The sequence below is a fragment of the Leucoraja erinacea genome, chromosome 7, assembly GCF_028641065.1.
Source record: "Leucoraja erinacea ecotype New England chromosome 7, Leri_hhj_1, whole genome shotgun sequence".
Lineage (NCBI taxonomy): Eukaryota > Metazoa > Chordata > Chondrichthyes > Rajiformes > Rajidae > Leucoraja > Leucoraja erinaceus.
The window spans coordinates 24,959,811-24,976,935 of NC_073383.1; the positions used below are offsets into that span (position 1 = coordinate 24,959,811).

A 17,125-nucleotide genomic window follows, 5' to 3' on the forward strand; every position below is an offset into this window, starting at 1 on the left:
CCCCCACCAGCCTCAGATTATGCTCTGACGTCTTGCTCTGACATTTCTGCCACCTTCCACATCATCCCAACACGAGTCACATCTTCCCACCTACCCCCCCCCCCCCCCCCCCCCCAACGCCCCCCCCCCTATCTTAGCATCGTGTACAGCACAGAAGTTGTGGGCCAAAGGTCCTTTACAGTTCTATGTTCTATGCAGCCTGATGTTCTGATTGCTCCCAGCATTTCCTAGCTTTTATCGCATTGTTGCTTATTTTTACTTGCATAACCATTATCATTGGTCACAAAATCTTTGAATTATCCTGATTAAAATTGAATGTAAAGGTGCCTCTTTCTTGCAGGTGGTGATCAAGCACGATGATACAGTTCCAGGGGCTCTCACTGATGTGTGTGCTGTGGAGATCACTACTTCCAGTGCCTCCCATAAATTTCTAGGTTCCATTCAAACTAGCTTGCCAGTGCTCCTGGAGGTTGATGGGGCAGCGTTCAAGCAGGCAGTTCCTCTCTGTGGAAATTTGCTGATTTACAAAGCTATGGAAAATCCTCAGGTTCTACAATTTGTTGCAGGTAAATGAAGTAACACTCACTTATCCTCATTTGGAATCTCACTTGTCTTTCATTTAACATTCAGCATTTGAGCTGAACAGCCTTCTTAAGGAGACCAAATGTAGGAATAAGATTACATAAATGGGCGACACATTTTGATAGAGCTGCTGCCTCACAGTGCCAGAGGCCCTGAGTTTGATCCTGACCTCGGGGGCTGTCTGTGCGGAGTTTCTATGTTCGCCTTGTGACAATGTGGATTTCCTCCGTTCCCTCCCACATCCCAAAGACGTGAGGGTTTGTAGGTTAATTGGCCTCTGTAAATTGCCCCGCATGTGTAAGGAGTGGATGAATAACACAGAACTAGTGTGAATGGGTAATTGATGGTCAGCGTGCATTTTGGTGGTGCCATTTTAGGACTATTAGATGTTTTTCCTTTTAATAGCCCAGCATATATTTTTTAAGATATTACACAGTTTATAATAAATTCTCCAGTGAACCCAATACATTTCATGGAATTATTGTTCACCTAGACATTGGCCAGTTATATTATTCACTTGGGTAGTAAAGGATGTAAATATGTAATTCATTTGTACTACAATTTTGAACCCCTTTGAACATTGTAAATGTGTGCAGAAATTAGATTATGAAGTACCCTTGATCTCCTAAAGCTATCATGAAAGAGTCACATAATAATAAAATATAACTCCAATTATCAGCTGTCCAAAACTCCTAATGATTCAGCGGCAAGTCTTGGCAGAGATCGATGAGTTCAAGCAGACAATCCCAGCTGATACTTTATTTGGAGTTGTACCATTAGCTTTCATGTACAATGTATTTAAAGGGCAATGTCTGCTCTCAGGTGAATTAAAAGATACAAGAGTGCAGTTTTTACCAAAAGCTATGAAGTTCTGGCCGTCATTTACCCAGCAACAAATAACATGGAAAAGTTAATTATTTACTTCATTGGCCGTTGCTTCCCTATATTAAGAGCGTCCATACTTCAAATGTACTCTGGGTTTAAAAATCCTTTGGGACATTGAAGTGATGGAAGATGCGATGTAAATGTTAGTTGTTGTTTGGAATGCCGCTACATTTTCCCACAGGGGGAATTTAGTCTATTTTTTCACTTATTTCAATAGATACTATACTAATAAGAGTAATTAATCTGTCCTTGGTCATTTTTGCCAATTAATCTTGCATGATAACTTTTTTGGCTGCAATGAAAATTGAAATAAGTGTTAAATTGAAATAAGTGTTATCCAGTAGTTTAGTTGTCTTAAAATATTCAGGTAAGTTTATAAAGCATGATTCACTGTTTAAGAAATATGCAGCTGCATCTCGTTCTTATTTTTTTGCATGTGCCTTTTACTATCTGTAATATTAATCATTTTTTATCAAAGCTCAGTGGATCTTCTTGTGCAAGTTATAAACTATAATCCACATTGGATTTTTAGAAGAAACTAGACTAAGTGGAGCCCATTGGGTCCTTGTCACCAGGGAGGCCTAGTCCCCCAACGCAACCCATTCGTCCAAAGCAATATTCCACCACTCACCCATAACCCCCAACTGCGCAGGCGCGGTTCATTTCCCCTCACCCTCCCTCTTCTTTCCTCTCTCCTCCTCCCCTCCCCCGATCCCACCCTCACTTCTCCCTCCTCCTTTCCCCTACTGAGTCTCTCCCTCCCTCCATAACTCCTCTTCCCTCCCTACCTCCCTCCTATCCCTCTATCCCCTACCTGCCCCACTCACCTCCCCTTATCCCCCCACTATCCCCACTCCTCTACTTCCCCCTCCTCTTTCTCCTTTCCCCCTCCTCCCCCAATCTCCCTCCTTACCTCCCTCTTCTTTCCCCTCTCCTACACTCCCCCAATCCCTCTCTCCTCTCCTTTCCCCACCCTCAGTCACTCCCTCCCTCCCTCCATAACTCCTCTCCCCTCCTTACCCTCCTCCTCTCCCTCTATACACCCCCTCCCCCCACACTCCCTCCTCACCTCTCCCACTTTCCCCTCCCCCTCTCCCTCCCTCCCCCCCTCCTCTCCCTCAATCCCCCCAGTCTCCCTCCTCACCTCCCCCACTTTCCCCCCTCTCTCTCCCGAACCCCTCCTCTCCCTCAATCCCCCCACTCTCTCCTCATGTCCCCAGGATCTTGAGGTTGCTGTTCCTCTGACCGGAGGTTGCCTTGTCCAGAGGCCGCGCCTGGTGGGCAGGTGCTGGCAGAGGCAGGCGGGTGCCGGTGCCGGTGACGGACAGCCGACACAACCAATCAGTGCGGCGATGGTGCAGGAAGGGTGCTGGATATCGCCATCCAGGCAGTGACTGACGGGAGGAGACCAATATGCTCGTGCGTGTTTTTAATTATTTTTAAACCTTAACAACTTTTAAAATATACCATTGATCGGAACAAAACTTGTTGCACTTGCAGCACAGGGGAATGGTGAGTAAGGTGGCGAATAATAGTAGCGCTATCGCGTACTGTTTCTGCGCAAAAAGAAAAACCACACAAACAAGAGCACGAGCACAAGATCAGAGTTTTAGTTATGTATAGATAGATACCCTTTTGAACTTAGTGTTTTCCGCAAGAGTCATTGATTTATCGATTCAGAGTTAACCAGAGTTAATCAGTTTTAAATTACCCTGGATAAACTTAATAATTGTTGCCTTTTCTTTATTCAGGTGTGCTGGCCTCAGCTGGAATTCAGATTGAATTATATAATGTTACAAATGCTGTGGATGGAGACCAGTGGTGCATTATGGGAATTACTTCATTATTAGTAGATTTAAATCTTCTTAAGCCACATGTAAAGGTATCAACACAGTTGACAATATGAATAAGACATTGCTAATCCATTCAGGAAAACCTAAGGAAAATGTAGAACTTAATTTGACCATGTTTGGCTTGAATTTATTATAACAATGGTGCCTTTTTCAATAGTACAAAATGTCAAATAAGCTAACATAAACAAAATAACATAAAGCCATTGCATGAGCTAACATAGTTTATTGTGTTTTATCTGTAATATGCCACCGCCTTTAACATAAGCTAGTAGCAGTAAATGCTAGAAATGTTTAGCATGTCAGGCAGTATTTGTTCAAAGGTCTGTCACTGCATTGTAGAACAGATTGATCAGTGGTATTTGACAGGCAGATAATGTCTAAGCAACTGCTCTGGAACTAAACAATGTTGATAGCCCTCCCATTCCACTGAGATGGGTTCCATGTCAAGTTACTGGTCTTATGACTATTTGCATCTTTTGATCTGTTAAATAGGCATTTCCATTTGAAATAGTAACTGTGATAAATAATCCACCCTCAAACACAACTATATATTCAGTAGAGATTCACTGCCACAAGAACTTATCAAGAGAGAACAAACACTTCTTCAATGTGAAGCTAGAAACTTAAATCCTTCGTGTCTAATGTCCAGTCGATCATCACAACACGAGCCAAAAGCTTTCAGTGGTAAGCCTGTAGTTGGAACATCAGGGATTCTATGACTTTGAATACACTATAGCTGAGCAGAGATAGAGGAGACCTCTCTACTCACTCCCTGTGTTACGGCCATGCATGTAGCTGAAATTCACCTTTGTGGAAATCACAAATCACTCACAACTGCCCTAACAGTGTGAGGAGGAGGAGATGGGGAGATTTGGGTAGTCCGTTGTAGCTTAGCAGCTTGATAGTTTCAGGAGCCACCAAGGCCAAGGACATCCCAGCGCAGATACAGGAGGGGGGGGTGCGAACAGCTGGAGGTCGAGATCTATATCTGTGACCAATTCCATCATCTGGAAGAGAGATGAAGTCCTATGAAAAGAATTTACGGAGAAAATTGGGAAGAATTTAAGAAAAAAAACAGGACCTCCAGGATTGTAATCTCAGGATTACTTTCTCTTCTCATGATCTAGCGGGACAAGATTTAGGAAGATAGTACAGTTAAATGCATGGCCAAGGAGCTGGTTTAGTGAGGGAGGGGGGGGGGGGGGGGAGGGGGGAGATACACGTATAGGATCATTGGTATCTCTTCCAGGACAAGTGGGGTCCTGAACTGGAAGTGAAACCAATAACCTGGTGGGGAGATTTGTCTAAATTAGTCTCCAGGTCGAGGGGGCAGGCAGATGGGAAAGTTAAGACAAATATAAAAGTTACAGCGTGCAGGTTCAGTAGACATAACACACGGGGGCTAGACAAGGTATGAGGAAAGTATACACTGCATTTATTTGCATGTAAGATGCCTGACAGATAAGGTAGAGGAACTCGAGAAATACATTGATCCAAGGACTGGGATATATGCAACAAGTTGCCAGGGAAGCTGATAGTCAGATACAATTACCGTGCTGAAAATACATTTGGCCAGGTGCATGGTTAGGGAACATTTAGAGAGATGTGGGCCAAATGCAGGCAAGTGGGACTTGCTCAGGTGGACAACTGCGTTAGCATGTACGAATGGGTCGAAGGGCCTGTTTTGGCGCTTTTACCTCTGACTACCCAAAAAATTGAGATATGGAATAAAATTGGTTCTCACAGAATTTGTGGAAATAATTACAAGCTGATGTAGTTTCCTTTAGTTTAGTGTTAGTTTAGTGATGCAGCGAGGAAACCGGCCCTTCGGCCCACTGAGTCCACGCTGACCAGCAATAACCTCATACACTTACACTATCCTAAACACACTTGGGATGCTTTACAAGCCAATTAACCTACAAACCTGTACACCTTTGGAGTGTGGGAGGAGACAGGAGATCTCGGAGAAAATCCACTCAGGTCACGGGGAGAACGCACAAACTTCATACATATCGCACCCGTAGTCAGGATCGAACCCGGGTCCCTGGTGCTGTAAGGCAGCAACTCTACTGCTGTGCCACCTTGCCGCCCCTTTACATTATGGAATATCATAATATGAACCATTGTCTAGGAGCTCTATTCCATCCCCATAATATGGGTGCTGATTGATTGGCCTAATAAATAGGATAGTGACGACAAAATGTCCCTATTGAGCCAGCTGAAGGACATCTATTTGTCTTTTTAACCCCTGCTGCCAACAACAGGGCCACAGGTAAATTGGCCAGTGCTGCTTTCTTGGCCAGTGTCTGTTTGCCATTGTGGACCAAGAGCTAGCAAGAAGTCCAATGGAACTGATAACAAGGCCGCGTTATGACACTTGCCCCTGCAAATAAACACAGGCAGGGTCATCATTCCATGAATCATCGTTACTCAATGAAAGCTCATAGACCTACAGATGTTGCCTGACCTACTTAGCCTTTCCAGCATTTTTATTGTTAATGTTTAGTATCTGGAGTTCTTGGATTTCAACTCCAATCTACTTAATCTTCGTTCTAAAAGTTATCATTTGTTTTGGTAATAAATGGAATTTCTGAGCGTCTTCTGGTGTTGAAATAATACTGCTTGATAATAATGTAGCTCACTTCTACTTCTGTTTTGCAAAGCAATTATGTAGCAAATTACTTTTCTTGTTTTCCTGTGATTCATTCCAAAAAAGTTGAACATACCCATTTACTAATTTCTAATCTTGCAGAGAAGGTTTTTTTTGATATAAAATGAATCATTGGATTTTTAGTTTTTGTCTGGAGGATTCAAGACATGTGTTGACATAACACCCCTGGGGCTTACTGTGTGCCATAAGACTCGAGTCATTGGGGACATTTATGGGTTCAATACACATCCTGCAGATTTAAGTACAGAAGTCAAGGCTGAAGTATCATTGCGGCACTCAAAAATGTTGCTCCATTGGAACCACTGTCCTAAGGCAGAGTCCTCTAAAGTAGATACTAAATGTCCCAGGGCAATACTCCAAAATAAAGTTGGTGAATTGCAGTACCTAAGCTTATATTTACCCTTCTCAAAACCAAAAACAGATATACTTGAGAAATACGGCGTGGGATTCTTCAGCCCACCGAGCTCACGATGACCATTGATCACTAGTTCACTCTAGTGTTTTGTTATCCCACTTTCTCATCCACCCTGTACACACTAGGGGCAATTTTACAAGAGCCAATTAACCTACGAACCCACTTGGCAGGTCTTAGCATGTCTTTGGGATGTGGTAAGAAACCAGAGCACCCGGAGGAAATCCACACGGTCACAGGGAGAATGTGCAAACTCCACACATACAGCACCAGGGGTCAAGAATGAACCTGGGTCTTGGGGGTGGTGAGGCAACAGCTCTACCAGCTGGACCACTGTGCTGCCTTGACAATTCATTATTTCATTCCAGTTTATAGGAGCTTGCTCGATACATATTGAATGTCATTTGTTTTCATAGTAACTACATCTCAAAGGTACCACACCAGCTGTAGAGAGCTTGGTGGTGACCTAAAGTTATGTACCATGAGTACTTCCAGCAAAATATTTAATAGAGTGAACTGAATAATAAGAAGATATTTATTCCAAAGTGACAATGGTAACGCCTACCTGAAAAAGTCCTCTCTATTTCTTTTTCAAAGAAGCATAGCTGTAGCCAAAATACAACTATTCAAACATACCTGATAATAATAATTACACCAGGAAGAATGATCTTGGTGTTTCTTAAACAATGACTCTCAGCTGCCTGCAACAACTCTAACTTTCTTGGTTATTAAAATGTATGGTCTCTGTATGCAGACAGTGTTGGATGTAAAACCTCAATGGTCTGGTACCGGAGATATTTTAGTGCAGGACAGGCAGATTTTCTGGACTATTCTGTACCGGTATTATACTCCAACAAACTTTTCATATGTTTCTTAAGATGTCACAGTGGTGTTATGCTTTTCCCCCAGTGAGTTTAAACAAAGCTTTGGAAACAGGACTGACTATGTTTAAAGGGATCATGAGAAACAGGTCCCATGTATGTATGTATGGGGATCTTATAGAAACTTACAAAATTCTTAAGGGGTTGGACAGGCTAGATGCAGGAAGATTGTTCCCGATGTTGGGGAAGTCCAGGACAAGGGGTCACAGCTTAAGGATAAGGGGGAAATCCTTTAAAACCGAGATGAGAAGAACCTTTTTCACACAGAGAGTGGTGAATCTCTGGAACTCTCTGCCACAGAGGGTAGTTGAGGCCAGTTCATTGGCTATATTTAAGAGGGAGTTAGATGTGGCCCTTGTGGCTAAGGGTATCAGGGGGTATGGAGAGAAGGCAGGTACGGGATACTGAGTTGGATGATCAGCCATGATCATATTGAATGGCGGTGCAGGCTCGAAGGGCCGAATGGCCTACTCCTGCACCTAATTTCTATGTTTCTAAAAGGAATGTGGTAAACAAGCCCTGGTGAGTTTGAAGGGAGAGACACCAGGATTTCTGAACAATGGAACAGCAAATTAGTCATATAGCATGGAAACAGGCCCTTCAGTCCAACTTGGTCATGCCAACCAAAATGCCCCATCTTAGTTAGACCCACCTGCCTGTGAGTGGACCATAAACCTCTCCTATCCCCACTTTTACTCTATTAGCCTGAAGGTCACATTAACAGAATAGTGGCAATATAGCTTTATAAAATTACTTAAGATTTTTTATGTTTATTGCACATTTTTCTGTATAACGGGACAATAAGACACCGCCTCATTCAGCTCCATGAGGAGCATGTGCTTCCCAGTGCACAAGGGGAAGTGAGATGCACAACCTCTGAGCATTGGAGACCTTTGTGTGGGCCAGTAAATAGTCTTCAATTATGAATATATCAAAAACAGGCGTGATGCTCTCTGACCTTGTACTGACAATCAGGCACTTGCTGTACTAAACTTATTAAATTATTGAGTTACAATGAATATCTCATCATCTCCACCATGTGACCTCTGCTCTCTAAAGAGACTCTAAGGTCCGTTTAATGTCCTATGCTGAACATCTGACTGGATTTGAACAACTGCAATTAAGTTTAAATCTCTTAAAGGAGCTGTGTAAGGCAAGTTCAAGCTCAAGTGAGTTTATTGTCAAGTTAAGTTATTCTTTCCAGCAAGAGTGGTGGGTGCCTGCCAGGGGTGGTGATGGAGACAGATATGTTAGTATTGTTTTGTGGTGTATTACGTTTTTATGGATATGCAGAGAATGAAAGGATATGGATCATGTGCAAGCAGATGAGATGAGTTTATCCTCGCATCATGTTAGGAACAGGCATTGTGAACCAATGGGGGTGTTTTTAGTCTAGTTTGGAGTTGCATCATAGAAATAGGCCCTTCAGCCCATGGAGTCCACGCTGTGTATTGATCACCCGTTCAAAGGTTTGTTTGGAAAAATAAGATAATTGACATTTTCTTTTATCTCGTATTTCGTGTTACTATAACATTCATTAATTTTAATGACAATTTTCTCTATTAAGAAATAGGTTATTAATAGATTAGAGGATAGAAGATCAAGAGTAGAAATAAAGGATGCACAGTAGTATGCTCCTCAAAGATCAGGTTGTATTTATGGGCAGCGTTGAGTCCAGGAGCAAGGAAATCTCACTGCAATGGTAAAGAGCCTTGGTAGGACCTCCATCTGGAGTTTAGTGAGTAGTTTTGGTGTCCTTATTTGAGATGTTCTTCCCAAGTGCAATCAAACTTTACACGACTGATTCTTGGGATGGAAGTTCTGACATATGAGAAATTGAGTTGATTCGGCCTATTGTTCACGAGTTTAGAAGAATGAGATGAAAGTTCATGAAAACTTGAGAGACTAAATACTGAAAGGATATTGTCAATATGGGAGAGTTAGAATGAGGTATGCCATTTAGAACTGAGATCAGGACAAATAGAGTCATAGAGTGATACAGTGTGGAAGCAAGCCCTTCAACCCAACTTGCCCACACTGGCCAACATATCCCAGCTACACTAGTCCCACCTGCCTGCGCTTGGTCCATATCCCTCCAAACCTGTCCTATCCAAGTACAACGGGATCTGGGGGTCCATGTTCATCAGTTAATGAAAGTAAGCTTGCAGGTACATAACAAGAGGAGTTGAGTAGAAGAGCAAAGAGGTCCTTCTGCAGTTGTACAGGCCCTAGTGAGACCACAACTGGAGCATTGTGTGTAGTTTTGGTCTTCCAATTTGAGGAAGGATGTTCTTGCTATTGAGGGAGTGCAGTGTAGGTTCACCAGGTTAATTCCCGGGATGGCGGGACTGTCATATGTTGATAGAATGAAACGGCTGGGCTTGTATACTCTGGAATTTAGAAGGATGATAGGGGATCTTATTGAAACATATAAGATTATTAAGGGCTTGTACACGCTAAAGACAGGAAACATGTTCCTGATGTTGGGGGAGTCCAGAACCAGGGGCCACAGTTTAAAAATAAGGGGTAAGCTTGAGGAATAACCTTTTCACACAGAGAGTTGTGTCAGTGGAATTCTCTGCCTCAGAGGGCAATGGAGACTGTTTCTCTGGATGCTTTCAAGAGAGAGCTAGGTAGAGCTCTTAAAGATAGTGGAGTCAGGGGATATGGGGAGAAGGCAGGAATGGGATATTGATTGTGGATGATCAGCCATGATCACATTGAATGGCAGTGCTGGCTCGAGGGGCCGAATGGCCCATTCCTGCACCTATTGTCTATTGTCTGCCTAACTGTTTCTTAAATGTTGGAATAGCTCCAGCCTCAACTACTTCCTCTGGCAGCTTGTTCCATACACCCACCACACTTTGTGTGAAAAAGTTACCCCTCAGATTCCTATTAAATCTTTTCCCCTTCACCTTGAACCTACCGTATTTCCCAGCAACGAAGACACTATTTTTTACCCTAAAATAAGGCCCGAACATTTACCTGCGTCTTGGAGGCTGAAGATTAGATTTTTAGCCAAGAAAGATAGACTTGGCTAACCCTCAGTACAGCGGCTGTAAAAGAACAGCACCGCTGGGGGGGAGAGTTCCTTCCACAGCGTGTGGGGAGTCTGGCCCGGGTCAGCACGGCTGGGCCGCCAGGGGTAAAGTTGCGGGGAGGGCAGGAGCGTTGAGCAGGAGGGGGTTGGGGATCATGCCAACAACTCACTCGGTAGCTTGGGTGGCTGCGAGCGGCCGCTGGGACCGGACAGCGGAACTGCAGCTGGACCCAGGGCTCGCTGGCGACCTGGGATCTACAGCTAGTCCCGGGGACGCGAGGGATCTGGGAACTGCAGCCAGTCCCGGGACACGCAGGCGATCTGGAAACTGCAGAAAACTCTTGATCCTGTCTACACAACTAAACCAAACCCTTGATCCTATCCCGCCAGCCTTTTTTCAAAATTTAGCAACTCAAAATGGGGGTGCTTCTTCGACGCAGGTGCGCCTTCATTGCCGGGAAATATGGTATGTCATCTGGTCCTTGATTCCTCTGCTCTGGGCAAGAGTTTCTGTGCATCGACCCGATCTATTCCTCTCATGACTTTATACACATGTACAGTAGAGGCAGATGAGATCAGTTTATCTTGGCATCATGTTTGGCACAGACATTGTGGCCTGTTCCTGAGCTGTGCTGTTCTATGTTCTAAACCAGTGGGTAGTGAAATTGTGGAACGCCCTAACGCAGAAGAAGTCATCAAATATATTCAACAAAGAAGATATATTTCGCAATGCACAGGAGTGGTTATATGTCTTGCAGGAAAGAAAGATGTGTTACATGTTTTCTGAAGATTTTCCAGAATATTTCATTCTGTAATGATAGACATCAAAGTGGTGATTATTTTATTTTTGGTTAACTTGTAACTGGAAATGCATTTTACTTTAAGTTAGTGAGCTCATTTCATTCATGTTACCACCTCAGTTTGTTGAATGCAAGTTTAGATGCACTAAGAAATACAACATTTCCTGCTGGAGGTATGATCATTGCGACAAAATTATTTTGGTGTTAAACATTAATGAATTAATGTAATAAATGTGTATTCCTCCAGATTTGTTGCAAAATGACAATAGACAGTGGTGATATGATCTATGGAACCAGACAATATAGAGGGGGATAAAAGGCAAAGAAAATTGTTTCACTAGTTAATGCCACAATATTACTTGTGATATGTACCTCACATTATGAGATCCTAGAATAGATTTCATACCTCAATTTGGTGTGCATCACACATTTACAAGCCGTGGAACATCATTTACAATGCACAATCTAACTTTCCCAGTTTAACATGCAGGTCTGGCTGAGAGATCTGTTGAGTATTCTTAGCTTGAAATGTGCTGGTGACTGCCGTCAGTAAACTATGACAGCTGATCGGCTCAACTACACGCCATTCCAAAATAGGAGTGGAGCCCTTGAGTTCTTGGCATTGAGTGGACCCCATGTGTCACCCTGGGCCGTCATACAGTCAGCCAAGTGCCTACTAACAACACTGTATGAACTTTTCAATTCCCGTGTAATCAACCTGTAAAACAAGGTATGTTTGCTGTTTCCTAAGTGTGAGCGCTGCGTTTTTAAAAGTGATCCATGATCACACATCTCGATAAATGTACTTTGCCTGCTTTGTGGCTATTTATAAATTGTTGATTCTGAAATTTGTTCAAATACAATATAAAGCTGTGAGCTGAAATTATTTTATTTTTCAAAAACAACTAAATTCTGTTATATAGATGACCTAAACATTTAGGGAACAACCAAAGCTGTAACCATGGCATTGGTGGGACCAGAAGTGCACAGTTTCAATAGATATAATGTAAAATGTTTAGTAGTAAACAGATACAAGGAATACATGGTATGTTTAGAGCAGTGGTTCCCAACGTGGGGCGTACGCTCCACAGGGGGGCAATTTGATTTTTAAGGGGGGCAATTGAGCGCGACTGAGGAGGTCTGGGTCCAAATTTTCGATTTTTATTTTTTTGGATTTTCCATCAGGTAAACATATGTAGTTTATGTTTCAGATGTTATTTTGAGTAAATAATTTTTTGGGGGTTAAAAAGGTCTTTATTGTGTAGTTATTACATAATCCAAGGTATTGGCGTTTTAAGCTTCTTCAGCTGAAACGGAGTTCACTTTTTAAATGATAAAAATTATATATCACCACATGGGGGGGCATCAGAATTTTAGAGGTGATTAGGTGGGCATGGCCAAAAAAAGGTTGGGAACCACTGGTTTAGAGGTTCCTGGCACTAATAAAGCTAGTCAGTGAGTTCTTACATTGACCTTGGCCAGGTCCTCCTGTTTTGTACTACTTTGTTACTCAATAAATAAGAACTAAAATATAATCGAAGAAGGGTCTCGACCAGAAATGCCGCCCATTCCTTCTCTCCAGAGATGCTGCCTGTCCCCGGTGAGTTATTCCAGCATTTTCCAGCGTTTTCAATTTCAAGCAGCATCTGCAGTTCCATCCTACACATAAAATATAATCAACCATGTCTGCCCAAAATACCCACCCCCAATAAGTATATAAAATGGCAGTAATTTTAATATTGGGTTGATTGTTCAAACTGAGTATTATGTTAAAATTGAGCAACAATAAAGTTTTGAGATATTAAAAACCAGCATTTTATTTATTTACCTGTAACGGTTTAGGGTTTTCAAAGCTAAAGAATGCAATGGTTGAGAATGGAACTGCCCAAATATACATTTTTGGCTTGTGAAATTTACTGGAATTGAGTCTTGAGGTTTCTCCATGTCTCAAAACATCTGTCTCCTTATAATGCCCATCTTAATTATCAGCGAGGAGATGATGGTGAGCCTTTTGAATCAATGGAGCGCAGTCCCTGATATTTAAGTGTTAACATGGCAGAGTTGGGGAATGACTGCATTCTGACCCAGCCATGATCATCAAAGGATTATCTGCCCCAGGCCAGGATAATGTATGGCTTGGATAAGTACACTCTATTCTCATGCACACAATGAAACCAATTCCTAGATGGTGTACAAACACAAAATGCTGGAGTAACTCTGTGGGACAGGCAGCATCTTTGGAGAGAAGGAATGGGTGACGTTTAGGGCCGAGACCCTTCTTCAGACTGGAGTCAGGGGAAAGGGAAACGAGAGATATAGACGGTGATGTTGAGAGATTTAGAACAAATGAATGAGAGATGCAAAAAAGTACTGGTGATAAAGGTAACAGGCCATTGTTAGTTGTTTGCTAAGTGTGAACGAGAAGCTGGTGCAACTTCGGTGGGGCAGGGACGGAGAGAGGAATCAATATACATACCACTGGGTTGTAAGCTGCACTGCAGGCATGATGTGACAATGGTGTAAAGGACACCAAAGTGACTTTGTGGATAGTGTTGAGCTTCGTCATTATGTTGAAGATGCAGCTGAGTAGGCTCCATTAAATGCGTGACTGGTTAAGGGTAGAGAGCTTTGAAGTCATGTGGTGACTGTAGAATACCCAGCCTTTAACCCATTACTGGAGCCATTATTTATACAGCATCAAGATTCTAGTCGGGCCCCAGGATATTGATGGTGGGGAACTTAACATTAGTCTTCTATGTGGCTTTTACTTTAGACATTAGAGATACAGCGTGGAAACAGGCCCTTCAGCCCAGCGAGTGCATACCAGCCAGCGATCATCCCATGTGGTCAAAGTGAGAGCGTCAAATTCCATATAGACAGCACCTATAGTCAGGATCGAACCCAGGGCTCTGGCGCTGTAGGGCAGCAAATCCGTCGTTGTGCCACCCGGTTACGGCAGGCAACAGCCAAAAAGGAAACTTGAAATATTGCACACTTGAGTCATAGAGTCATGCAGTGTGGAAGCAGGCCCTTCGGTGCAACTTGTCCATGCCGACCAACTTGCCCCAACCACACTAGTCCCAAGTGCCTGTGTTTGACCCATATTCCTCTAAATCTTTCCCATCCATGTACCTGTCCAAACGTCTTTTAGATGTTATACTGAAATAATTGAAAGTGATTGGGACATGAAGCCACGTGGAACATTTGAACATTATCATGGACTGTGATCATTGGTCACCGACAAGTTCCTCCAACTTCCTTTGTAATTGATCCAACTTTAAACATCTACAGACACTATTGATCGAGTTCTCGGGAGCATTGTCTGCGCAGGTGATGAAGGAACCAACGCAAAGAATAAAGATCCCTCTCCTTACCCCCCCCCCTCCCCCCAATTATCTTTATTGAGAATGTGAAGAAGTTTGATTCTTTGATTATTTGCGTTGGTTCCTTCTTCATCTGCTGCAGACTATGCCCCTGAGAACTAAATCAGTTAGGTCTATAGACGCAACACAAGACTACTTTTTGTCATAGCCATTGAAGCCTCCATCCAGAACACAATCTTTGCTTATACTACCATTTGATTATTTCAGCTGGTGTTCAACTTGTAGGAGTGCTAATAACTTCTATGTGGCTTTTACTTTAGACTTTAGAGATACAGCGTGGAATCAGGCCCTTCAGCCCTACTAGGAGCTTCCCTTGACCATATTTGATCTGATGCCCTGAGAATTAATAAGATCCAGAGCCAATATTGTGGGGTCTTCAGAACACTCCCTCCTATCTATCTATCACTCACCTGCCGTGCTCTGTCCTGCCAGGAATAGTGAAGGAGGAGTCTGGAATATTGGCTGAAAGATATCCGTATAAAAGGTTATTTTGGCACAACACCCAACTACTAGTGAGGAAGTAGTTGAGATTAGTTGATGGAAATGTGGAGGAAAATGGGTTTAGGTGGGATTAGAGTGTAAATGGTGCTTGATGATCAGCACAGACTCCCTGGGTCGAAGAGTTGGTTTCTGTGCTGTATGATTCCATGTCACGAAATAAACTGATATTGAAGGACATGGTCTTTCCTAACTTTTTGTTTTGAATAGAAAGTTGTTTATTTTCCATACATTTACAATTCCAGTGCTTGCTGTTTCAAATGGCTACTGAAATAATATTTTGATACATTCACTTATCAAATTTAAATAATCTTTTTGTTTATACACATTTAATTCCTTTCACTTATTACATTATGTGGTTGAAATCCTCAACTTGTGGTTGGATCCTCGACTTCCTCATCCACAGACCACAGTCTGTCCGTATTGGTGGAAATGTGTCAGCCTCGATAACAATCACCACGGGAGCACCCCAAGGCTGCGTGCTCAGCCCCCTGCTGTACTCACTCTATACTCATGACTGCGTAGCCGGTCATATTGCGAACTCCATCATCAAGTTTGCTGACAACACCACTGTTGTGGGACGTATCACTGATGGAGATGAGTCAGAGTATAGAAGTGAGATCGACCGTTTGACCAAATGGTGCCAGCACAATAACCTGGCTCTCAACACCAGCAAAACCAAGGAACTGATTGTGGACTTTGGAAGGGGTAGGATGGGGACCCATAGTCCCTTTTATATCAACGGGTTGATGGTGGAAAGGGTCAAGAGCTTCAAATTCCTGTGCGTGCATATCTCTGAAGATCTCTCCTGGTCCGAGAACACGGATGCAATTATAAAGAAAGCACATCAACGCCTCGACTTCCTGAGACGATTACGGAGAGTCGGTTTGTCAAGGAGGACTCTCTCGAACTTCTACAGGTGCACAGTAGAGAGCATGCTGACCGGTTGCATCGTGGCCTGGTTCGGCAACTTGAGCACCAAGGAGTGGAAAAGACTGCAAAAAGTTGTAAGAACTGCCCAGTCCATCATCGGCTCAAACCTCACTACCATCGAGGGGATCTATCGCAGTGGCTGCCTCAAAAAGGTTGCCAGCATCATCAAGGACCCGTACCATTCAAAGCAACATTAGCAAATTTGCAGATGACACAAAGCTGGGTGGCAGTATGAACTGTGAGGAAGATGCTATGAGAATGCAGGGTGACTTGGACAGGTTGGGGGAGTGGGCAGATGCATGGCAGATGAAGTTTAATGTGGATAAATGTGAGGTTATCCACTTTGGTAGCAAAAACAGGAAGGCAGATTACTATCTAAATGGCGTCAAGTTGGGAAAAGGGGAAGTACAACGGGATCTGGGGTCCTTGTCCATCAGTCTATGAAAGTAAGCATGCAGGTACAGCAGGCAGTGAAGAAGGCGAATGGCATGTTGGCCTTTATAACAAGAGGAATCGAATATAGGAACAAAGAGGTCTTTCTGCAGTTGTACAGAGCCCTAGTGAGACCACACCTGGAGTATTGTGCGCTGTTTTGGTCCCCTAATTTGAGGAATGACATTCTTGCTATTGAGGGAGTGCAGCGTAGATTTACAAGGTTAATTCCCGGGATGGCGGGACTGTCAATATGCTGAGAGAATGGAGCAGCTGGGCTTGTACACTCTGGAGCTTAGAAGGATGAGAGGATATCTCATTGAAACATATAACGCCTGTGGAATTCTCTGCCTCAGAGGGCGGTGGAGGCAGGTTCTCTGGATGCTTTCAAGAGAGAGCTAGAAAGTGCTCTTAAAAATAGCGGAGTCAGGGGATATGGGGATAAGGCAGGAACGGGGTACTGATTGGGGATGATCAGCCATGATCACATTGAATGGCGGTGCTGGCACGAAGGGCTGAATGGCCTACTCCTGCACATTGTCTATTGTCATCCTGGTCACTCGCTCATCTCCCCGCTGCCTTCAGGTAGAAGGTACAGGAGCCTGAAATCTGCCACATCCAGGTTCAGGAATAGTCACTTCCCCACAGCCATCAGGCTATTAAACTCAACTAAAACTCTGAACATTAATAGCCTATTGCACTTTATCTGTTTATTTATGTGTGTGTATATATTCATTGGTATATGGTCACACTGA

The 17,125-nt window shown here is 43.2% G+C and overlaps 1 protein-coding gene across 1 annotated transcript in view; it reads left to right on the plus strand.

The window, feature by feature from the left end:
* Positions 1-4,371, plus strand: part of phgdh (phosphoglycerate dehydrogenase) — a 31,489-nt gene extending 27,118 nt beyond the window's left edge. Inside the window, exons 11-12 of the mRNA XM_055638001.1 lie at positions 341-566; positions 3,219-4,371. Coding sequence (XP_055493976.1) covers positions 341-566; positions 3,219-3,373 — 381 coding nt within the window. The 3' untranslated portion in view covers positions 3,374-4,371. The remainder of the gene's footprint in view (positions 1-340; positions 567-3,218) is intronic.
* Positions 4,372-17,125: the final 12,754 nt, after the last annotated feature.